We start from the raw sequence: 25,899 nt of genomic DNA, 5'->3' as shown, positions 1-25,899 counted from the left end.
GATGTGTTTTCGACTATAATGGTTGAATCTAGGATCAGAGGGCACAGCCTCAGAGTAGATTGATGCCCATTTAGAACTCAGATGAGAAGGAATTTCTTTAGTCAGAGGGTGTTGAATCTGTGGAATTCATTGCTACCAATGGCTATGGAGGCCAAGTCTTTGAAATATGGTTATATTCTATTGCAGCAGAATACTCCGTGCCTGCACCATATCAGACACTTCTTACACTAATTCCAACTAATGCCAACATTGCATTTGACTTAACCTGTAAATTAATCTTCTGGGAATCTTGGATAAGAACTTCTAAGTCCCCCTGCAACTCCAATATTTGAATTTTCTCCCCATTTAGATAGTAATCTGCACTATTGCTCCTTTTACCAAAATGCATTATCATACCTTTCCCAACACTGTATATTCCATCTGCCACTTTTTTGCCCATTCTTCCAATCTGCCTAAGTCCTGCTGCAATTGCATTGCTTCCTCATCACTACCTACCCCTCCTCCTATCTTTATATCATCCACAAACTTCACCACAAAGCCATCAATTCCATTATCCAAATCATTGACAAACAATGTGAAAAGTAGCGGTCCCAATACTGACCCCTGAGAACCACCACTAGTCACTGGCAGCCAGCTAGAAAAGGCCTCCTTTATTCCCACTCGCTGTCTCCTGTCTATCAGCCATTCCTCTATCCATGCCAGTAATTTTCCTGTATTGCCACAGGATTTAATCTTGTGTGGTACCTTATCAAATGCTTTCAGATAATCTAAGTATCTCTTGGATTGCTCTTCCATCCATTCTGCTTTCCAATGTCTGGTGCTGAGGGAATCAGGCCTGCAGTCCTCGGAGTCACCTGATGCCAGTGGCCAGAGGTGGGGACGTCATAAGCAGTGTGCAAGTAAGTGGAAGCGAGACGAGCAGCCAGGAGTCCGTGCCAGGAAAAAAGCAAGCCCTAGCCGGCCGGCTCTCCAGTCCATTCTGCTCTCCAATGGACATTAAATTGGAATATATCTGTGGCAATGAAATACTCGGCGGGAGTACAGAAACAGACGGAATCCCGGACGCCGCCATTCAACTATTTATGTAACAGATTTTCCCCCAAGCCATCGGACTTACCAACCTACTGCCCTCTGCTGTGCCTATTGTCTTGTTTATTATTTATTGGAATGCCTGCACTGTTCTATGTACTTTATGCAGTCCTGGGTAGGTCTGTAGGCTAGTGTAGTTTTTGTGTTGGTTTACGTGGTTCAATGTAGTTTTTCTATTGTTCATGTAGCACCATGGTCCTGAAAAATGTTGTCTCATTTTTACTGTGCACTGTACCAGCAGTTATGGTCGAAATTACAATGAAACATGACTTGACTTGAATTAAATGACATCCACTGCCTCTCTTTTGTCCACCTTGCTTGTTACTTCCTCAAGAGACTCTAATACATTTTTCAGGCAACATTTCCCTTTACAGAAACCATGCTGACTTTGAGTTCTTTTATCATTAGTCTCCAAGTACCTCGAAACGTTATCCTTAATAAGAGACTGGCCCATAATTTCCTTTCTTCTGCCTTCCTCCCTTCTTAAAGAGTGAGGTGACATTTGCAATCTTCCAGTCCTCTGTGACCACTCCAGAATCAAGTGATTCTTGAAAGAACATAACCAATGCATCCATTATCTCTTCAGTAACCTCTCTCAGTCAGGACTCTGGGATGTAGTCCATCTGGTCCAGGTGACTTATCCACCTTAAGTCGTGTGAGTTTGCCTAGAACATTTTCCTTTGTAATAGCAATGACATTCACTCCTGCTCCATGACACTCATGGACCTCTGGCACACTGCTGGTGTCTTCCATAGTGAAGACTGATGCAAAGTATCCATTAAGTTCACCTGTCATTTCTTTGTCCCCCATTACTACCTTACCAGTATCATTTTCCAGTGGTCCAATATCATTGAACAACAACACACACAAAATGCTGGTGGAACACAGCAGGCCAGGCAGCATCTATAGGGAGAAGTGTTGTCAACGTTTTGGGCTGAGACCCTTCGTTAGGACAGATGTGTTTGCTCAATGCTCACCTCCACTTTACTCTTTATGTAACTGAGAAAACTTCTAGTATCCTTTTTTAAATTATTGGCTAGTTTGCCCTCATATTTCATGTTTTCCCTTCTTACAGTTTTTTTAGTTGCCTTTTGTTGGATTTTAAAAGCTTCCCCATCATCCAAGTTCCCACTCACTTTTGGTACCTTATATGCCCTTTTCTTGGCTTTTATGCAGTCCCTAACTCCCCTTGTCAGCCACGGTGGCCTACCCTGCCATTTGAGAACTTTTTCTGTGGGACAAATCTATCCTGCGCCTTGTGAAATGTTCTCAGAAACTTTAGCCATCTCTGCTCTGCTGTCATCCTCACCAGTATTGTCCTCCAATCCACCTGGACAAGCTGCTCTCTCATGCCTCTGTAACTCCCCTTATTCCACTGTGATACTGATACATGTGACTTTTGCTCCTTCCTCTCAAATTGCAGTAAGAATTCAATCATATTATGGTTACTGCTTCCTAAGGGTTCCTTTACATTAGGCTCCCTGTTAAGATCTGGGTTATTACACAATACCCAGTCTAAGACAGCCCTTCCCCAACTAGGCTCAAGCATAAACTGCTCTAAAAAGACATCTCACAGGCATTCGACAAATTTCCTCTCTTGCAATCTGACACCAACCTGATTTTCCCATTCCCCTTGCATACTGTAGTCCCCCATTACAATTGTGTCATTACCCTTATTACATGTCTTTTCCAACTCTCTTTCAATCTCAAGCCCACATCTTGGATACTGTAATCAAGGTAGTCGTGGCAACTGGTGGGTTTATAAAAGATTTTGGTCAACAGTTTGTCAACCCCATTAAGGTCCTAGCCCTGATATTGTGGGGAGGCAACTCTGACACATGGATAGGGTATGGAGACATTTGGTTAGACGGTGAGGATGGGGAAGAGTGCCTTGGGGTAACCCCTTTGAGTGAGTGCCTTTCCCCCTGTGCAGCTGCACCAGTGCAGGATAGACCGATCACCACAAGGTCCCAGAACCAATGAGGGGGCTGCCAGCCCACAAACCCTCCAGCCTCCATGGAACAGGGTGAGCAATAGAATGCTGGACTCTACAACCCACCTGTGGGCTTTACTAATAACCTGTCTCATCCCAAAGTCCTGATTTGGAGAGTAATCCTTCTGTCAAAAGGGAAGGGGAAGGAGTGCTGGATATAATGAGCACATGTCCAACCAGTCAGTGGGACATAGTGAGTGTGAGTGGGATTAGTATCCTGGGATGGCTGTGTCGACACCGAATGGTGATGTAAAGGTGGGCACTCCCTGGATGCTAAATGGTATGTATTGGATATGTGGCACCCAGGCAGCTTCCCAAGAGATGGAACGACTGCTATTTTCCAGGGTGTGTGGTACAACACATATAATGCCTTAATAGCCTGGATGAGCACCCTACCCAGGAGGGTTGGCATGTAAGAGACATAAAATAGAGATAAAAGGTTCTGGGTGATAGCTTTTCCCCTGTATGGTATAGCCAGGCTGTCCCAGGAACGGATACGCATGTCCTCTGTGATGGAAACGTTGGCCAACAAGATGGCTGCAGCACTCAAGCATACAAAGAATGCATTGACCAGATTGTGAACTGAAGTGAGGACTACTCGGATGGTGGCCTTGGACTATCTGCTTGCGGAGAAAGGTGGGACCTGTACTGTGATTGGCCCTGACAAGTCTAGGAACATGACTCACCTGGCTGATCATGTCCAGCTGTCAGTAAATAAGATCAGGAAAGTAGGGGGTCAGCTCCATAAGTACTATACACTTGGGGAAGTCAGAGGTTTTTTGGAGCATTGGGAGGCTGGTCAATCACTGTAACACACTGGGTAGTAACTGGTGGGCTGATGATTCTGGGTATTACAGTGTGTAGTACCGTGGGTTATACCAGCCTGATAGCTGAGTATCACGCTGCTGTGTCTTTCGAGAGATGGAATGTTGCAATATGCGTCTAACTTATCTGCTCATTGAAAGCCACTTCTCCATGAGAGGCGGTGATTGGCCCATGTAAGGAACATTACAGCTCCTCCCACAACCTGTCACTTAGCCAATGACATCACAGCACCAGTAGAATTTAAATCTAGTGCCTGGTAACCACGCAGCCTTTTTTCTTTCTCTGTGTTTCCATGGTGTAGTTTGTTGAGAATGGCATGGAAACTTTAAAAAGTGGAGGTGTGCTGCATTAAGGAGGGCCCGGGTGCACAGTGTAGTTAAGTATTTGTTGGCTTCATTGACCCACATGTTTTGGTCATGTCCTACCTTACATAATTACTGGAAGGACATATTTGCTACCATTTCCTCAATTTGGAATATTGATTTACAACCTCATTTTATCACTGCAATTTTTGGTATACCAAATGAAGATGATAGTCGACTCTCCCCTTCAATTAGACGAATGATTGCCTTTGTAACATTAATGGCCAGGAGATCGATATTACAAAATTGGAAAGAAGTAAATCCTCCTACCATATCTCAGTGGTTCTCTCAAACTATTTCTTGTTTAAGTTTAGAAAAAATTAGAAGTACTGTTTTTGATTCATCAATTAAATTTGAAGAAACTTGGGGACCGTTCATTCGACACTTTCATATGAATTAATTTGGTGTCTTCCAGACCTTTACTCTTTTTATTCTTGTTCTGGTATGGAGTTCCGGAGTTTTTGACACTATCATATACATATAATCTATTATTATTGCCCATGTTAGTTTAGGTTTATTTTTTTTATTTTTTAAATATACATTTTTTCTTGTATTTTATACTTTTTTTTCTTTTGATGATTATTTTTAATCTTTTTCATGTATAATCAATATAGATTTGATTGATTATTGTACGATCTTTTTTTTGCTGATAGTTTAATAAGATATTGTTATCTTGTTACTAATTTAATTCTAAGTCTAATGTATTCATAACCTATTTAATATAATACTATGTTATGTTTTTTTATAAAAATTAATAAAAAGATTGAAAAAGAAAGAAAGAAAAGTATTTGTTACTGTGTTTATGTTTGGTCTGTCTTGTCCTGCCACTTTGAGCACTGTTTAGGTAAGTTCATAACCAAGTATAATTTAAAGGGTTTATTCGAATGTTTAGTGTCTGTCTTGTCCTGTAGATAAATAGTTAACCTACTCATCAGTAGTGAGTCTCTTCTGTGCCCACTTGCCAAACCCACGAACCTGATGTCAGACAACACCTAATCACATGACAATTTACAATGACCAATTAGCCTACTAACCTATATGACTTTGGACTCTGGGGGAACCTGGAGCACCCGAAGGAAACTCACATATTCCATTTGGAGGACGTACAAACTCCTTACAGAGGATGCTGGGATTCAATTTGAAACTCTAATGCCCCAAGCTGTAATCGTGTCCTGCTAACCACTATGCTACTGTGGCACCCATGATACCAACTATATTTGGGAGATGGCAAGACATTTGAGCAGCCAATGAAAATCTATGTGATCTCAAGGATAATTGGGTGCTCCATGTAGACCAGGGGTGGGCAAACTTTTTGACTTGTGGGCCACAAAGGGTTCTAAAATTTGACAGGGGGGCCGGACCAGGAGCAGATGGACGGAGTGTTTTGGCAATACACCTCATAAGAGCAAATAAAATATCATGGGATATGTAGAAAACATGTGCTTTAATTTCAATTGAAAATGAACAAATGCATTACAACAAAATATCTGTATTTGAAGTCCCATGGTATTTAGCTATTTATTGAAATGACTTTTAAAACACTGAAAATTAAATGAAAATACAGCTTTTTTAATAGTAACAGTTATTATTTTAAAGCACTGAAAATTCTGTTATCCTTCAAGATATTATCATCATCACTCTCCTCCTGACTGTCTTTATTTCAAAAACGGTAGGAGATGCAGGTCTACTTGTCCTGCTCCTTCTTATTCAATTGTCCCCTGTGCCAAAACTCAACAACGACCAGCACAAAGACAGAACAATGACAGTGCGCCAGTATGCGGAGCGCGTTATTTGATCTGGAGCGCATTTTTTATTTTGAGAACGTACGTGCACCTGCGCACTACTCATGTCCATCACTTAACAGAAATGACATGTAACATGTAAGGCTTATTGAAAAAAATATTTTCAAATGCATTTTTTACATAACACAACGAAGAAACTTATTTTTAATTTCAGTGGGAACAGTGTTGTTGGTCTCCCTTTTTAGCCAGCGCATCAAAGTCTGGATTTAGTTTTGTTGTGGCGATTCTCAGGATGGATCTGAGGTGTTGGTCAGTTAACTTGGATCTGTGGCTGGCTTTGTTGATGTTCATGACGCTGAACGCCTGTTCACACAAATCGGTCAAGCCTAACAAAGAGTAAAGCGCAAATGTGGAGTAATACGCTGCACCTCCACAAAGGTCAATGTATATAGAGTGCGTCATCTATTGGGAAAATGCCAGAATTGCGGGGAAAAAACGTTAACAAGGTTTATTAATATAATTTCATCAAGTTCTGCGGGCCGGATTAAAAAGCTTAAATTAAAAGATTAAAAAGCATATGGCCCGCGGGCCGTAGTTTGCCCATGCCCGATGTAGACAGTATTGGAGCTCAGAATTTAACTTAGGTGAATAGATCTGGGAGGCAGCATATAAAAGATGGTGTTGGGAATAAACACATAATTAAGATAAAATTCATTGATTCATTTTCTACTTAATAATGGAGAAATTTGTTCAATAAATGGTATAACTAAAATACTGTAAATGCTTTCAGAACTATTTACTTTGGTTTTTACTTGCAAATTGAGACATCATTTTCTTTCATTTTTAATTTGTTTATTTGTGCCTAGAAATAACAAAAGGCTGCTCTCTGTAAGGAATTTGAATATTCCCTCTGTGACCACGTGGATTTCTTCCGAGTGTTCCAATTTCCTGTCACATTCCAAAGACATTTGGGTTAATAGGTTAATTGATTACATGGGTGTAGTTGGATAGCCCACGGTCATTGGACTGGAAGTATATGTAACATGCAATATCTCTAAATAATAATAAAATATTCAGGAACAAATTTAAAGTAGCTGAGGAACAAGAGAAATTCTTTCAAGTCTGGGGTTTAATATTTGCAATGCATAGTTAAAATCATATGTTAATAGGTTAATTTATCTTTGCCAGTTAGTGCTAAATGTATGGTTATGCATACCTCCATATATTTAGTTTCACTGAAGTCCATGGAATTGAATATATGGAAAAGAATCCTGGTAACTGGTATCCTTGCATGTTTTTTTGCATTATCAACCAAAAACAAATTATTTCTTTACTAACTTTCTAGAGGACTTTGAGGTGTTGCAGCTGAATATATAAAATGCAGTAAGTTCATCGATAATTATTAATTAAAGTATCTTTACCTTACAATTTGTACCGGACCATGGATTTTGCTCACTTTTGTCCTTTTGGTTCTCAGTCCAAAATGTTGATGCATGTTGAGCATTAATCCTCTCCTGAGTCTTACTGGAGGATCTCTCATTCACCAGAGGTGAACCGTAACCCTTACATTCATTAACATTATTTATCCTGTGACCGGTTTCTGCATTTATTCTTGTATGAACAGAAGCTTTTGCTGTTTCAACATTTGAAGTTGGTCCTCTGTGCCTTGCTGTGACATCCTCAGATTTGTACTGAGAGGAAACTACTGAAATGGTTGTTAGATTTGGACTTCTGGGTACTGTGTTCTTGTCTCCAGTTGCAAAGTCATAACCCAGTTGCAAATCCATCTCTTCCACAGAATAAACTATCTGATCAGAAGTACCATATTTAACTAAACTTTCTTCTTCCTTAAGTTGGCCCATTAAAGATGGAAGCATGTGTTCTTCTACACTGGATTCTCCATCACTATAGTTGGTCCCACCCCCACATTCCATATTTCCTTCGTCTTGAATCTGTTTCTTTACTTTTCCTTTTTGATGACACTTAGTAGCATCTTTTTCAATTCCACTGCCAGGTAACTGTAAAGATGCAATAACATCCTCATTCCTTTGTTTAACAACAACGTCATGGTTAATTTCTCTTCTACTTAAATCTACCTTGGCTGGATCTTTAATGCCGCTCACGTGGATTCTAGTCTGGAAACCCAGTTTATCAAATGATGACAATGTATTATATATTATTCCTTCAGTAGTGGCCAATGATATTTTACTCACTATTTGTTCTTTGGTGATCTCCGTATCGTTTCCATTACTAAAATGTATCTGATGATGATTTATTTCATTATCAGGAATAATTTCTTCATTCTTTGCTGGACAGATAGCTGCTTGCAAAGGGGTGATATTTGTACCCAGCTGTTGTGGAACAGTGTTGTCACTTTCCAGGTGTTCTGGCTCAGAACTAAGGCAATTTCTTGTACACACCTTAAAATCCACAAGGCTCTTCGACATGTCAGTTTGTGAGCAATCGAGTATTGAGTCAGCTAACTGAGTTTCTAAAAATTGTGATTGACTGTGTCCAATGCATTGTTCTCCTACACTGCCTTGACATTGTGCAAAGGAATTACATTTCTGCTCTGCATAGTGAGTTGATATAGCACCTTTGCCTTGATTTTCACTTAATGTTTCCTGGATAAGCAGCTTTGTTTCTTCACTAGCATTACCACAATTTACAGAATTACACCCCTCAATACCCCCACAACCATGAAAAGTTTCATAAGATTCCAGGATGATCTTCTGATATTTATGGTTTGTTGCCATGTCATTTTCTGTTTGGTCACCAGGATGTATCCTTTCAATTTCTGAAACATATTTACTTTTAACATCTTGATCAACTGAATCTTTGGGGAGAATTATATTGTCAGTCATCTCAGTAACAGAGTGACCAGAGACATTCACGTCAGACCAATTACCATTAGAGTCCTTTTGGTAATCATCATAGTTTTTCGAGACAAAATTTCTCACTGATCTGGGTGACATTGGCAGTTTCTCATTGACATTTTGATGTTCATCAATTATATTAGCCTGAGAACTTGAGCTGAAGGTTTCCAGCTGATTTTCAGCATTAGTATCAAGTGACAGGTCAGCAGGTCGTGAACAAGTTGTCTCTTTCAAATCACTCTGTGCAAATGGATCTGTGACCAGAGTCATTCGGGTAAACGCTTCCTGTTTGTTAACATCTATCCCTTCACAGACTACATTATGGATCTTCTCTCCATAGCTGAAATTCCTTAACACTTCTGGAGTATGAATTCTGCTTTCTACATTCTGGTCAGTGTTATTGATTGCTATAGTGCTTGTGGTTTGTTCATTTTGGGATATTGCCAATTCCTCATGCGTGACTAGCCCTTTGTCATTTATTTCCTGGTATAAAGAATGGTGCAATCGCTCACTCTTAGAGAAAGAGCTGCTTAAATTCAGTGTTCTGTGTTGCGATTGAGTTAGTGGTTGCTCAAATGCTGTACTGGGAGCAACTGGGATTGGAGTGCTGCAAAGCACAACCATTTCATGAAGTTGGCTGCTTTCCTGCCTTACTTCAGTTACAGCAGAATTCATGGAGTCTGAGTAGCATGTCAACCCTTCTATTGCATGGTCTACAAAGTCTGTTCCCTCTTGCATTCTTGAAAGTGACACACTGCTCTTACTTCCTTGGTGAATGCAGTCCTCATCTACTCGAGTCTCCTGCTGCTCTTTCTCTGACACATTAGAAACTAGATGACTTGAGTTAAGGGCAATCTGCTCTGAAGGCTGTTGTGAAGCCTGCACTTGCTGTTCGGTGGCAGCCAAGCAGAATCCTGAACTCTCAAGAACCAGGTTATGAGAACTGTCGTCGCCTTCCGTTTTACTGACATTGGCACTCTTAAGTAATGAAGAGAAAATAAATAAGGACATGTTGAATGATTTTACTTACATACCTATAGTTGGTATAAAAATCAATTTGTTTTAAGTTCTTGTCCCTCATGAGTACAAATGAATAAACGTTGTAGTTTACTTGCTATTCTACACGTGTTATAAGACTATAAAACATAGGAACAAAACTAGGTCATTCAAGCCAGCGAGTCTGTTCCATCATTTGATCATGGATCATTTATTATCCTTCTCAACCCTAATCTCCTGCCTTCTCCCGTAATCTTTGAAGCATTTATTAATCAAGAACCTATCAACCTCCAATTTAAATATACCCAACGACTTGGCCTCTACAGCTGTCTGTGGCAATGAATTCCATCGATTCACTCTGGCCAAAGCAATTCATCCTCATCTCAGTTCTAAAGGGACGACCTTCTATTCTGAAGCAGTGCTTTCCAGTCCTGGACTTCTCCACTATTGGAAACATCCTCTCAATGTCCTTTCTACCTTTTAGTGAAACTTATTTCCACAGATGATAAAGGGATCTATAACTTATAAAATACACTAATGTCATTTTTCCACAGATTTCTGAGCTACAGAAAACAATTAATGACAGGCCAACTATTAAACTGTACTGGTCACTGGAGCCTTGAAACAACCTCAGAGGCCCAATCACTAGCACACCAGACAAGAGCAATGCACTGTGTATTATACTACAATTTAGGTTCATTTCTTGGTCTATGCTAACTTTACTGATCTCATCCAAATCACTGGAAGGCATGCTAACCTGGTTTCACTGATTGTTCATAAATTAGATAAAGGAATAAAAATAAAAACAAAATGTAGAATCACTTAGGAAGTCAGAGGAGAAACAGTTAACAATTCATATCAATGCCATGAAAGATAGAAAATTTTCCTGTTATTTGTAGTCTCTACATGTTCAGATATTGATGGAGACAGAGACATGTTCAGTTAGTATGCCTTCCAGAGTCAAACAGCTTGGTGCTATTTTCTGTCTGGGCTCCTGTTTTAAAATAAGATGGAAATTTTATAGCAATAAAATATCATACCACAAAACAGGAAGGAAGATATTGCACATTACATTTCCAATAATTGATATGAAAGAAATAAAAGCTCTGGTGTGAATGACTTGGTAGTTCATTGACGTATTTCTAGGACAGTTTAGTATGGTATCACCATCTTATTAAAGAGCTGCATAATACCTCTTTATTTGGTTTCACCATAACATTCTTCGAAGAGTCACATTGAATAAGTCGATTTTTTGGCTTTGGAAAGACAGGAACATATCTTCCAGCTGAATTCTGTGGCAGCAAAATACAAAACTGCATGAAATAAAGCTGAAAGAAGGCTTGTTTGAAAGAAGAATATTTATTTATTTTATATTTTACAAGACATTTGCAACTTTAGTAACTCCGGGAGTACCACAAGAATCAGTGCAGTAATCTCAACTATTTAAAATGCATACTGATTTTGATGAGCATACTGAGGCTAAATTTGTTGATGACACAACAGTTAAGAGCAAGAAATGAAGAGAACTATGGAGCTTGCAATTGGATCCAGATCAATGTCAATGAGCAAGAGAGCAGCAGATAGAGTACATTTTTGGGGTGGGTGAAGAATGGGAGAAAGAATGAAAAAGTAAATTATTATTTAAACAAAATGTTGCAGTACAAAGGGATCTGGACGTTCAAAGTTCAATGTAATTATCAGAGTAGATACATGCCACCATGTGCAACCCTGATATTCTTTTTCCTGCGATCATACTCAGCCAATCTAAAGAATAGTAATCGTAAATAGGATCAATGAAAGAGCAAGAGTATAGAAGACAACAAACTGTGCAAATGCAAATATAAATAAATAGGAATAAATAACGAGAACATGAAATAACAAGATAGAGACCTTATAGCAAGAGCATTGGTTGTGGGAACATCTCAATAGATGTGTGTAGTTATCCTCTTTTTCAAAGACTCTGATGGTTTAGGGGTAGTAACTGTCTTGAACCTGGTGGTGAGAGCCCTAAGGTACTTGTACCTTCTACTTGGTTGCAGCAGCAAGAAAAGAGCATGACCTGCATTGCAAGGATCTTTGATGATAGATGCCGATTTTCTATGACACCGTTTAATATAGATGTGCTCAATGGTTGGGAGGGCTTTACCTGTGGAAAAACTGGGCCAAATCCACAGCCTTTTGTAGGATTTTCCACTAGAAAACATTGGTGTTCCCATACCAGAGTGCAATGCAGCCAGTCCAATACACTTTCTGCTACATATCTATAGAGGTTTGTTAAGGTTTTTGATGACATGCCAAATATCTGCAGACTCCTAAGGAAGTAGAGATGCTATCATGCTTTCTTTTCAATTACATTTATATGATGGGTCCAGGATATTGTGACATCCAGTAATTTAAGGTTACTGACCCTCTCCACCTCAGATCCTCCGATCAGTACATGTTCATGGACCTCTGGTTTTCCTTTCCTGAAGTCAACAGTCAGTTCATTGGCTTTGCTGACCTTGAGTGAGAGGTTGCTATGACACCACACAGCCTAATTTTCAGTATTGAAAACCAAGCTGCTATAATGAATTATGTTGTTCTTAATTGCAAAGGATATAAAGTAAAAAAACATGGTTTTGATTCTACTCTACAGGGTGCTGGTGAGACTGCACCGGAAGGGTGAGCTTGCAATGGAGAAATTATAACATTATTGATGGCTGAGATGAAACATAAAGAAAAGTTGAGCAACTTGGACCTACAATCATTGGAACAAAGAATGATAGAAGACCTTATTGAAAGTGATGAGAAGGACTGACAGTGTAGACCACAAACATGAGGAAGTCTGCAGATGCTGGAAATCCAAAGCAACATATACAAAATACTGCAGGAACTCAGCAGGTCAGGAAGCATCTATAGAAATGAACAATGTAGATGCTTAGAAGTTGTGTTCCATAATGGATATATCAAGAACAAGAGGGCAGAGGCTCAGAATAAGGGGATGCTCATTTAAAGTCAAGTTTATCACCATGTTCACAAGTACAGTAAGGTACAAGTACAATGGAAAATAATGGAATACAGCAGCATCATAGTCATGCAAGAACTGAAAACACATAATATAAAGTATTATACATACATATTCAAGACAATGAAAAGAGAGATAACAAAGACTGTGCATAAACAAAATTAGGATAAAGTGAAGACACAATCAGAGACAGATAAAGGACAACAGGTGGTCTGTAGTTTTCTTTGCTGAGGTAGGATTAGGATTGTATAGGTTGGTTCAAGAACCTGATAGTTGTAGGAAAGTTGCTGTTCTTGAACCTGGTGGTGTGGGACTTAGGACTTCAATACACCTGCCAGACATAAGTGAGGAGAAATTCCTTCTCTCACAAGGTTGTGAATTTTTGGAACTCTCTAGGTAAGATGACTGTAAAGGCAAAGTCTTTGGAATATATTCAAGATAAACACTGAGATACATTAGACTGCAAGGGATATGGAGAGAACATGCAAAAGAGACCAATGCTGAATCAGGCTTTGAGTGGTAGGCTTAAGGGCTCATTTGTCCCATTTCCACTCCAGTTTCTAAAGATGAACCACTTAATATAACTGCAAATGTAAGCAAATATATTGATTAATTTACCACTACCACTGATCTAAACAATGATATCATTAACGAGTATATTATAGAATGCAGAACATCACAGCACAAGAACAGGTCTTTGTTCAAATGAACCAGTTTAAAAAAAAGTAAATCAAAACCCCTCAAAAAATAATCCCTCCTACCTACACAATGTTTATATCCCCTCCCATCTTCCTCACATTCACGTGCCTCTTAAAAGTCCCGAAGGTATTTGCCTCTACCACCATATCAGGCAACTCATTCCAGGCATCCACGACTCTGAGTAAAAAACTTACCCTCATCCCCTTTCAATGCATGCCCTCTGGTATTATAAATTTCTACCCTAGGAAAAAGATACTCCCTGTCTACTCATAATCTTATAAACCCCTATCATATCTGATGCACCATCAATAACTCACTCTGAGACGTAGAGGCGAGATATTGGCTTTTATTGACTGGAAGAAGGAACCAGCAGTGAGTGACCACCATACTACATCCTGGAGACTGAGAGGCCGGGCCCAGGCTCTGATCGCCTTTATACAGGGGCCTGTGGGAGGAGCCACAGGAGCAGTCAGCAGGGGGCGTGTCCAGACAGGCACACGCAGTTCACCACAATATCTCCCCTCAGCCTCTGCCAATCCAAAGAAAACAACCCAAGTTTGTCCAGCCTCTCATGGAGTACATACCCTCTAAACCGGGCAGCATCCAGGCAAACCTCCTCTGCGCTCTCCAAATCCTCAACATCTTTCCTATAGTGAGGTGACCAGAACTGTATGCAATACTCCAGATGTGCCTAACCAGAGTTTTATAAAGTTGCGACATAACCTTTTGACTTTTGAACTCAATTCCTTGACTGATAAAAGCAAGCATTCCATTAGCTTTCCATAAGCACTCTTAACCAGCTTATCGACCTATATAGCAACTTTCATAGAGCTATGAACTTGGACCCCAAGATCTTTCTGCTCAGCAAAACTGTTAAGGGTCTTCCTTTAACAGTTGCATTTGCCTTACAAAGGTGCAACACCTCACATTTATCTGGGTTAAACTCCATCTGCTATTTCTCTGTCCGTATCTGCAACTGATGTCATGGTCTGGATTGGGTTCCCTTTAAGTTTACAATCCGGACTGTTGACTCCTTGTTTCCCTTTAATTTCCTGTGTCCCTCAGGCTTGGTGATTGAAGGCAATTTACTCTCAACCGAAACAGCAGTTTATAAGTCTCCGGCTTCAACCGTTCAGGGCGAGAGCGTTTTGGAGAGTTAACGAAGTCACTGAAGTTAGTCATCTAGCCGGAGCAAGCCAAGACTCCACCTGAAGCAAGTGCCAGCAAGCCGCCTTCCCTTGCCAGAGCGGGTCCAGGCAAGGTTAACCCGCCAGGGTGAGTCAAGACCTCCAGCTGTTCGGAGCAAACTTGGGCCCAGTTATAGTACCGTCCATTGTTGTGTGGTCTCGTATCCAGCTCAGTAGGCAGGCCGTTGGCTGCTACTCGAATGGACTGTCGTTTTATCGTCTTGTATCCAGCTCAGTAAGTAGGCTGTTTGCCGCTACTCAAGTGGACTGTCATTTGTGTTCCGTGAGTCCCGGCCCTACATCCTGTTCCTAAGGAGGGGTCCTGGCTCTGTGTTTGGTGTTCCAAGTATCCAGTCCAAGGTCTGTGTTCTGAGTCCTGGCTCTGATCCCCGAGCTCCAAGTCCTAGCCCCCAGAACCTGAGTCCCAGCCTAGTCCCAGGCCCGAGTCCTCGTCCATTACACCTATTCCCGCTTCCTCTTTGCTGTCCTTGATTTCTCTCTGTTCTATCCTTGCTCTCCTTGTAAATAGTAATAAACACTATTTAGTTAACCTTACAAGACGTGTTTGTGTCCTGCATTTGGGTCCTCCTCCAACACCCTTGCACCTCCACATTGTGACAACTCATCTATGTTCTGCTGTATTTTTTGCCAGTCTTCTACAATATCCTCAACTCCACCATCACTGGCAAACTTACTAACCCACCCATCTACATTTTCTTCCAGGTCATTTATATACATCACAAACAGCTGAGGTCCCAGCACAGATCCCCGGGGAACAACAGTAATTATGGTTCTCCAGCTCAAATAAGTCCCTTTAACTACTATCCTCTGTCTTCTATGAGCAAGCCAGTTCTGAATCCAAACAGCCAATTCACCACAGCATCTTAATCTTCTGGATTAGCCTCCCATGAGGGACTTTGTCAAGTGCCTTACTGAAATGCACGTAAACAACAACCAATGCCCTACCTTCATCAATCTCTCTCATCACCTTGTCAGAAAACTCAATGAAGTTGGTAAGGCAAGACCTGCCTCGCACAAAGACATGCTAGCTCTCCCTAATTAAGCTACAGGTTTCCAAGTGCTCACATATCCTATCCCTAAGTATTTTCTCCTGCAATTCCCCTTCATATTTCATGAGACTCACCAGTCTATAACTCCCAGGATTTTCCCTTGTTCCTTTATTAAACAGAGGTACAACATTAGCTACTCACCAGTCCACCGGGACCTCATCTCTGCTTGAAGAGGACATAAAGATATTGGTCAAGGCCCCAGCAATCTCATCTCTTACCTCCTTCAATAACGTGGGTAAATCCCATTTGGCCCTGGGGACTTATCTATCTTAATACTCATTAATAGGCCTAACACTTCCTCCTCCTTGGCATCTAATATTTATACACACAGCACTGATCTCCTGGTTCTCCATGTTTGTTTCCTTGATAAATACTAAAGCAAAGTACTCATTAACATACTCTGCATCCAAGCAAATGTTTCCCTCTTTATCCTTGAGTGGTCCTACCCATTCACTAGTTATCCTCTCGTTCTTGATGTGTGTATAGAATGCCTTAGGACTCACCTTAATGGCCCCTTCTGGCTTTCCTAAATCACTTCTTTGGTTCTTTTCTGGCTTCTTTATATTCCTCACATGCTCTGTTTGATCCTAACTTCCGAAGCCTTACATACTCTTTCTTCTTGACTAAATTCATCACCTCTCTGAACATCCAAGGTTCTATTACAAACGTTTGTATCTTTCCACCTTGTCCTTTCTTCTAACAGGAAAATACATCTCCTGTACTCTATGCAATTGATCTTTAAACACCCTCCACGTGTCTGAGGTGGACTTGCCAGAAAAAAATGTATTCCCAATTAATTCTTCTTAGTTCCTGCCCATGCCCTTGCAATTTGCCCTGCCGCAATCCCGGGGACGGACTTCACAAAGGCCGTGGGCATGAAGGCTCAGGACTGCAAAGGTAAGGACAGTGTGCTGCTGAAATAAAGAACTTTACTGGCGGACATTTCACTGGCATCTCTTAATGTGTGCAGTTTGAAGAGCACTGGGCGATGTGTCAGCACGCTCCAGTACTTGGACTCGGTAAAGGCCGACGTGACCTTCCTCCAGGAGTGCGGACTGCCACACCGCAACTACTGGAGGTGGTCTCATTGGTGGACCCAGAGTTTGGCGGTGTGGTCGGGGGGCAATGACTGTTGCGCTTCCGGCCTGGGGATTCTGCTACGGAGAGGCAACTTCTCAATCACCCAAGCCAAAGAGGTGGTTGCGGGGTGCCTCCTGGTAGCAGATGTCAAATACTGGGGCACTCCGCTCCGGCTGATCAACGTGTACGCCTCCCCCATACGGAGCGAGCGGCTGACTGTCCTTGAGCAGCTCCCACTGCTGCTGGTGATGTCCCAGCCGGTCGTTCTGGCTGGAGACTTCAACTGCACCATTGATGTGGCTGGACGATCCAGCAGCACCAACAGCAGGCTGGACAGTACCTCCAGACTCCTGATGGATACGGTAAAGACAGACAAGCTGCGCAATGCCTTTGGCACCCCCACAGGTGGAGCTCAGCCACAAGCCACCTGGACATGATCGAACGGCTCAGCCCACTCCCGGATCGACTTCCTCTTCCTGTCAGAGTCCCTCACGGTCAGAACCACCGACATCACACCGGTGTTCTTCTCTGACCACTGCCTTCTGCGAGCCACCTGTCACCTACAGGAGGATCAGAAGGCAGGTAGTGGGACGTGGAAGCTGAACATCAAGCTGCTGACCCCAGAGAACATAGAGGAACTAAAGAAGGAGTACACAGGTTGGAGAACCTTGAAAGCCTTCTTTGATTCCCCGGTTCACTGGTGGGAAGCCACCAAGGAGAACTTCAAAAGGTTCTTCATCCGCAAGGGTATCCAGAAAGCAAGGCGGGGCAGAAGGAACTGCGTAAACTCCAGACAGAGCTGCAGCAACTCCTCCTTCTACAGATGAGGGGGGTGGATGTCAGGGAGGAACTGCGGGAGGTGAAGGGCCGGCAAGCCCAGCACTTTGCAGCTGAGTCCTCCAAGATCATCTTCTGATCGAGGGTCCAAACCGTGGAGCAGGACGAGACGTGCTTACGATTCTTCTTCCAAAAGGTGCACAGGTGGAGCTCTGTGATCCACAACCTTAAGAAAGAGGATGGCTCAGTCGCGTCTTCGCAGACAGACAGGTTCTTCTATGCCGGTCTGTATGGAGAAAAGGCCACAGACTCCACAGCCTCCTGCAACTTCCTGTCGTCTATCACGCAGGTCTTAAGACGACGGCAAGCGGGAGAGTCTGGAGCAGCCATTGACCCTGGACGAGCTGACTGGCTCCATCTGTTCCTTTGAGTCGGGTAAGACTCCCAGAAGTGACAGCTTACCGGTCGAGTTGTATTCAGCTCTGTGGGACCGGATGGGCCCCGACCTACTGGAAGTGTACAACGCTACGCTCCTGGCAGGCAGCATGTCAGAATCCACGAGGATGGGCATCATTACCCTTATCTACAAGCAGAAGGGGCAGAGGGAAAACATTAGAAATTGGAGGCCCATCTCACTCCTGAATGTGGACTACAAGATCCTGTCTAAGGCTATCGCCAAAAGGGTCAAGTCTACACTGGAGCAGGTGATCCACCCGGACCAAACCTGTGCTGTACCGGGCAGGAAGATCTCAGACAGCCTCACGCTGCTGAGGGACACCATCGCCTACGTGCAGGACAGGTGGGTGGATGCCTGCCTGGTCAGCTTGGACCAGGAGAAAGCCTTTGACAGGATATCGCACACATACATGGCGGATGTACTCTCCAAAATGGGATTTGGGGAGGGAATCCGGAATTGGATCCAACTGCTCTACACGGACATCTGTAGCGCAGTCCAGGTCAACGGGTGGGAAACAGACAGCTTCCCCATCAGGTCTGGAGTCAGGCAGGGCTGCCCTCTCTCCCCTGTCTTGTTCGTGTGCTGCATAGAACCCTTTGCCGAAACCATCAGGAGGGATGAGGGCAAAAGAGGGGTGATGGTGCCAGGCAGTGGAGGGACCCAAGTCAAAACCTCCCTGTACATGGACGACATCACCGTATTTTGCTCTGATCCGAGGTCAGTTCACAGACTGATCATCATCTGCGAACAGTTCGAGCAGGTATCAGGGGCCAGGGTCAACCACACGAAGAGCGAAGCCATGCTCTTCGACAACTGGCCCGACCGATCCAGCGTCCCCTTCACCATCAGGTCTGATCATGTGAAAGTGTTGGGGATCTGGTTCGGAGGGGCCAAGCCGTGCAACAAGAACTGGACTGCCAAGGTCAAACAGAAACTGGGGCTGTGGGGAGGGCTGTCCCTATCGATAGCGGTCAAGAACCTGGTCATCAAGTGTGAGGTGCTCTCAGGGCTGCTGTACTTGGCACAGGTGTGGCCAGTCCCCCACACCTTCAGCTCGGAAATCACCCGAGCCGTCTTCAGGTTTGTCCGGGGATCCAAGATGGAGCGGGTCAGACGGACCACCATGCACAAGTTCCTGGACAACGGGGGCAAAAATGTCCCCAATGTCACCCTCACCCTGATGGCGAGCTTCGTGTGTGGCTGCATCAGGTTGTGTGTGGATCCCAGGTACGTGGGCACCAAGTACCACTATGTACCCAGGTTCTACCTGTCACCCTGGCTACGAAGAATGGGTCTGGCCCCTTTCCTGTGCAACACCCCTGTCAGCTGGTCGTTGCCGCCATACCTGTCCTACGTAGATAAGTTCTTTCAGGTCAACACCTTTGACCACAGGGCCATCAGGCAGTGGTTAGCACGTAAGGTCCTGCAGGCACTATAGGAGAAGGATGTGATGGACACGGTGGGGTGGTTCCCTGAGCAGACCGTCCAGTTCATCTGGCAAAATGCCTTATCGCCAGACCTCACCAACAGACACCAAGACCTCGCCTGGCTGGCGGTGAGTGGGGCCCTCCCAGTCCGATCCCTCCTGTACACCCGGAACGTCGTCTCCACACCCCTCTGCCCACAGGAGGACTGCAGTAAGGAGGAGTCAGTGACCCACCTCTTTGCACACTGTGGGTTCGCCAAGAAGGTGTGGAAGAGGATGGAAGGGACAGTGTCGAGGTTCATCCCCAACAGCTGCGTAACAGAGGACTCTCTGATCTACAGGCTGTTCCTGGGGACGCACACCGAAACCAACATCCAGTGCTGCTGGCAGATCATCAACTCGGTGAAAGACGCTCTTTGGTCGGCCCGAAACTTGATGGTCTACCAGCACACGGAGATGTCCATGGGGGAATCCTGCCAACTGGCACATTCTCGGCTCCAGGAATACGTGCTGAAAGACGCCCTCAAACTTGGTGCAGCCACCGCAAGGGCCCGGTGAGGAAGGACCACAGTCTAGGGTTCTTCTCCCACGTGAGTTGAGGGGTAGGGGGGGGCGGGGTGTATACCCCTGAACAAGTGTATGTATATATGGAATTACAGAGTGCCACGTGGGTGGTGAAAAGTGTGAAAATGTAAAGACAGCAACGGAAACAGTTGTAAAGGATTGAAAGTCATTGAATGGTTTATTGTATATAATTTTATTTTTGAATAAAGTATATTTTGTTTAATAAAAAAAAATCCCAGGGTCGCACACGGAGACCAACATCCAGTGCTGCTGGCAGATCATCAACTCGGTGAAAGACGCTCTTTGGTCAGACTGAAACTTGATGGTCTACCAGCACATGGAGATGTCCCTGGGGGAATGCTGCCGACTTGCGCATTCTCGGCTACAGTAGTACGTGCTGAGGGACACACTCAAACTTGGTGCAGCCACTGCAAGGGCCAGGTGGGGAAAGACCACAGTCTAGGGTTCTTCTCCCGCAGGAGTTGAGGGGTGGGGGGGGGGGGGTGGGTGTATACCCCTCAACAAGGGAATATAAATATGGAATAACAGAGTGCCACCTGGGTGGCAAAATGTGTGGAAATGTAAAGACCGTAATGGAAACAGTTATAAAGGATTGAGAGTAATTGAATGGTTTTTCGTGTATAATTTTATTTTTGAATAAAGTATATTTCGATAATTAAAAAAATGTAAAACTCTCCTGCAAGGACCATATCTATCCTTATCTATAGCTATCCTGAAAGTTAAGGAGTTGTGGTCACTTATCCCTAACTGCTTGTGATATTGTGATGGAACGTTACCAGCAGCAAAAACAAAATGTTCCTTCATAACTATTTACAGTAACAGTGTTCTAATATACAGTACCATTAAAGACTGTAAATTCTTCGTTTCAATACCCCTATTTACAGGTGCGATAAACAGAACAATAATATGTATACATCATGTTCTGGTTATTCAATAACTATATATTTTGGATTATAGATATTTTAATGTGAATATTTGCTATGCTTTCCTTAGTGCCAGAAGTAGAAACTAGTTGTTAAGATACCTCAGTATGAATAATTTATAATGTTCTATTTTCATTACAATATTTACACAGGGGGTTCCTTAAAGTTGTTATAGCCTGGGGATGGTGGGGGGGGGGGGAATAAGCTTCCACTACCTATTAAATGCTCCCAATGGTATGTATCTAAAATAGCCTCTGACAATCAAGTCCAGCTCCTGGCAACTAAAATAACCTTAAGGAGAGAAAAGATTAAATACAAAGGTAAATTGGCAAATAATATTAAAGAGGATATCAAAAGTTTTTCCAATATATAAAGAGTAAAAGAGAGGAGAGAGTGGATATTGGACCACTGAAAATGACACTGAAGAAATAGTAATGGGAGATAAAGAATTAATAGATGAACTTAGGAAGTATTTTTCATCAGTCTTCACTGTGGAAATCACTAGCAATATGCCAGAAATTCAAGAGTGTCATGGCCAGAAGCGATTGTAGTTGCTATTACTAAAGAGAAAGTGCTTGGGAAGCTGAAAGGTCTGAAGGTAGATAAATCACATGAATTAGATTAACTGTACCCCAGGGTTCTGAAAGAGGTAACTGAAGAGATAATGGAAGCATTTGTAATGATCTTTTAAGAATCACTAGATTCGGGAATGGTTTCAGAGGACTGGAAAATTGCAAATGTCAGTCTACTCTTTAAGAAGGAAGGGACAAAAGAAAGGAACTTATAGGCCAGTAAGCCTGACTTTAATGGTTGAGAAGGTGTTGGAGTCCAATATTAAGGATAAGGTTTTGGGGTACTGGGAGTTGTATGATAAAGTAGGGCAAAGTCAGCATGATTTCTTTAAGGGAAAATTTTACTTGGGTGCCACAGCAGCATAGCAGTTAGCATGACACCATTACAGCTCGAGGCATTCCAGAGTTCTGAGTTCAACTCAGGTACCCTCCTGTAAAGAGTCTGTATGTCCTCCCCATGAAGTATGTGGATTTTCTCCCATAGTCCAAAGATATACTGGGTTGGCTAATTGGTCATTGTAAATTGTCTATGATTAAGTTAGGATTAATCAGGGTTTATCGCGAATTGCTAGGGAGCCATGGCTCGAAGGGCCAGAAGATATCACTAAATAAATATTACTAAAGTAATCTGTTGAAATTCTTTGAGGAAATAACAGGCAGCATAGACAAAGGAAAGTCAGTGGATGTTGTTGGCTTGGGTCATCGGAAGGCCTTTAATAAGGTACTGCACATGAGGTTATTTAACAAGATAAAACCCATGATATTACAGGAAAGATACTAACATGGATATAATATTGGCTGACCAATGAAAAGCAGAGTCAGAATATAGCAGCCTATTCTGATTGGCTGCCAGTGACTAATGATGTTCCACAAGGGTTGGTATTAGGACCACTTCTTTTCATGTTATGCGCCAATGATTTGGACGATGGAATTCATGACTTTGTGGCCATGTTTGCAGGTGGTACAAAGATAGGAGGAGGGGCAGAGTGTTGAGGAAGCAAAGAGTCTGCAGAAGGACTTGGCTAGATTGGGAGTATAGGCAAAGATGTGGAAGATGGAATATAGTGTAGGGAAGTGTATGATCATACACTTTAGTAGAAGGAATAAAGATGTAGACTATTTTCTAAACAGAGAGAAAATTCAAAAATCAGATGTTCAAAGGGACTTGGGAATTGTCATGCAAGATTCTTTAAAGGTTAACTTTCAGGTTGATTCGATGGTAAGGAAGGCAAATGCAATGTTGGCATTCATTTTGAGAGGACTAAAATATAAGACCAAGGATGTGATATTGAGGCTTTATAAGTCTGACTGGATTTAGAGTATTGTGAGCAGTTTTGGGCCTCTTATCTAAGAAAAGACATGTTGTCATTAGAAAGGGTCCAAAGAAGGTTCATGAGAATAGTTCCAGAGGAATGTGTGATGATTCTGGGGCTGTACTTGCTGGAGTTTAGAAGAATGAGGGGAATCTCATTGAAACCTATTGAATATTAAAAGGCCTAGATAAAGTGGATGTAAAGAGGATGTTTCCTATTGTGGTTGAGTCTAGGATCAGAGGGCACATCCTCAGAATAGAAAGATGTCCATTTAGAAAAGAAATGAAAAAGAATTTCTTTAGCCAGTGGGTGGTGAATCTGTGGAATTCATTGCTACAGATGGCTGTGGAGACCAAGTCATTGAATATATTTAAAATGGAGGTTAATAGGTTCTTGGTTAGTCTAGGTATTAAAGCTTATGGGGAGAAAGCAGGGGAATGGAGTTGAGAGGGATAATAAATCAGCTATGATGGAATGGTGGAGAAGATTTGATGAGCCGAGTGACCTAATTCTGCTCCAATGTCTTATGGTCTCTAATACAAATGACTGAAGGAAATAAGCTCTGAGAAACAGACAAAAAACTCCACATAAATCATTTTGTACTGATTATATTTTTGCAGCCTTGAAGCACATTAAGGTGGACAAATCCCTTCGGCTTCAGTAAGTGCATCTCTGGACCTTACTGAAAGCTAAGGAAGAAACCACAGATGGCTTTGGAGAGATATTTGCTTTGTCTTTGGCCACTGGTGAAGGCCCAGAAGGCTGGAAAATAGGGAATGTTTTTCTATTGTTAAACAAGGGTAGCAAGGACAAGCCATGGAACTACAGGCCAATGAGCTTGACTTGCGATTTAGGGAAGTTGCCAGAGGAAATTCTGAGGACAGAATCTAGTATCAGTTGGATATTCAAGGCCTGATCTGGAATAGTCAGTATTTTTTTTTGGATTTTATTGAATAGGGCAGTGGATGTTCTCTACAAGAACCTTAGAAGGACTTTCGACAAGATCCTGCATGGCAGGCTGATCTGGAAGCTTAGGCCACTGTGATTTGAGGTGGGAGTGTGGGGGAGGGGTATATATGTAGACTAATGAGATGGTTCAATAATAGTAAGCAGAGGGTCATGTTTGAAAGTCAATTCTCTGACTGGAAGCCTGTGACTAATGAGGTGCCCCAGGGGTCATTATTGGGACCTCTGTTATTCATTATTTATGTAAATAATTTGGATGTGAATGTATATGGAACAATTAGCAAGTTCGCTGATGATACTAAATTAGGGAGTCTTGTTGCTATTGAAGCAGGTTGCAATGAACAACAAAGATCTTGATCGGTTAGGGAGATGAGCTGAATAGCAAATGGGCTTCAATTTAGCTGAGGTGATGCATTTTGGACATTCTAACCAGGGTAGAACCTGTACAGTGAATGGCAGGATACTGATGAGTGTTGTGGAACAAAGGGATCTGTTACTTACTGCATGTGCATAGTTCACTGAATGTGGCCATGCATGTAGATGGAGTGGTGAAGGCAGCATTTTGTATGCTGGCCTTCATCAGACAGGGCACTGAATGTAGGAGCAGGGACATTATGTTGCAGTTATATAAGTTGCTTGTATGACTGAACTTAGAATGCTGTGTACAGTTTTGGTCAGCCTGTTATAGGATAGACATTGTCAAGCTATAAAAGAGATTTACAAGAATGCTGTAGGACTAAAGAACAAATGGACATGCTAGATCTTTGTTTTCTTGGATCACAGGAGAATTAGGTGTGAAGAAACTTAGGGACGGGATGCTAGATACTGTTCAACTCCATTTCGCCAATTAAGACATCCATTAATCGCTGATTAAAGTGTTGAGGAAGATTGAAACATCGAGGCAAATGCAGAGAGTTCAGCGCCAGCTGACAGCCTGCCTTTTGATCACTGTCAGAAAAGGAGTCTATGAGCAGCATATCGCCGTGTGGCTTGCTAGGAAGGCAGGTAGGGCTCTACTTTCAGTGATGAGGGAGGATGTTACCATGATTCAACATTTATGGATTGGTCTATTGCATTTATGGACTGTGGATTTCTTCAGACTTATGGTTTTCATATTCTGCGTTTTTCACCCATTCCTTTCCATTTTGTTGGGTGGTTGGGGTTGATGTTCTTGTTGCCTTCTGTTAGTTTTTTTGTGCGGGGGGTGGTGGGACTTAGGGTCGATGTTTCTCTTCCGTTTTGTGTGGGGAGAGGGATGGGGATCAATGTTCTTATTGCACTTTTGTGCAGTTGTGGGGATGGGGGGAAGGTTTATGGGGCTGATGATTGGGATGACATTCTTTTTTGTGCTTGGGGCAGGGTTTAATGTTTCTCATTGAAACAACTTTTGTGTTCTTTCTTTGCTTTGTGGCTGTATGGAAAAGACAAATCTCAGAGTTGTATATGGATTCATACTTTGATAATAAATGAACCTTTGATCTCATAGAAACAAAGGGGCATGAATGATCATAGCCTTTTCCCCCCAGACCCAGGGAGTCTAAAACCAGAGGACACCAAATAGTAAAGAGGGGAGAGGTTTAAGTGATCTGCCAGGTAACTTCTTCAGAGGATACTGAGTACCTGGAATGAGCTGCCAACTGTTAAGGCAATACAATTGTAACATTTAAGCGGCACTTAGATATGTACCGGGGGTGTGGGGCTGGGGGTGGGGTGGGGAAGGAATGGAGGCTTATGGGCCAAACACAGGTGACTTGGAGTAACAGGGAGGAGGCTGTGGTCAGCATTAACAAGTTGAGCCAAAGGGTCTGTTTCTGTGCTGTATTACTCCATGACTCTACAAATGTGTCCTTGGTTAACAATTCTAAATGGACATATATAGAAGCCGTTGCCCTTTGGACACTGATACTAACACTCCTCTGAAGTCAATGTAGATTTAAAACATAATTGAGAACCAAAT

At 42.6% G+C, this 25,899-nt stretch overlaps 1 protein-coding gene across 1 annotated transcript in view; it reads right to left on the bottom strand.

Annotated features, from left to right (window-relative positions):
- Nucleotides 1–6,041: 6,041 nt before the first annotated feature.
- LOC132406380 (uncharacterized) overlaps nt 6,042–25,899 on the bottom strand; it is a 51,598-nt gene continuing 31,740 nt past the window's right edge. The window contains exons 6-8 of the mRNA XM_059991980.1: nt 11,077–11,175; nt 7,433–9,865; nt 6,042–6,473 (exon numbers count right to left, since the gene is read on the bottom strand). Coding sequence (XP_059847963.1) covers nt 6,222–6,473; nt 7,433–9,865; nt 11,077–11,175 — 2,784 coding nt within the window. The 3' untranslated portion in view covers nt 6,042–6,221. The remainder of the gene's footprint in view (nt 6,474–7,432; nt 9,866–11,076; nt 11,176–25,899) is intronic.

This window comes from Hypanus sabinus, chromosome 16 (genome assembly GCF_030144855.1).
Source record: "Hypanus sabinus isolate sHypSab1 chromosome 16, sHypSab1.hap1, whole genome shotgun sequence".
Taxonomy (NCBI): Eukaryota; Metazoa; Chordata; class Chondrichthyes; order Myliobatiformes; family Dasyatidae; genus Hypanus; species Hypanus sabinus.
Note: the sequence above shows the minus strand (reverse complement) of the source record. Positions and strands in the feature narration are given on the sequence as shown.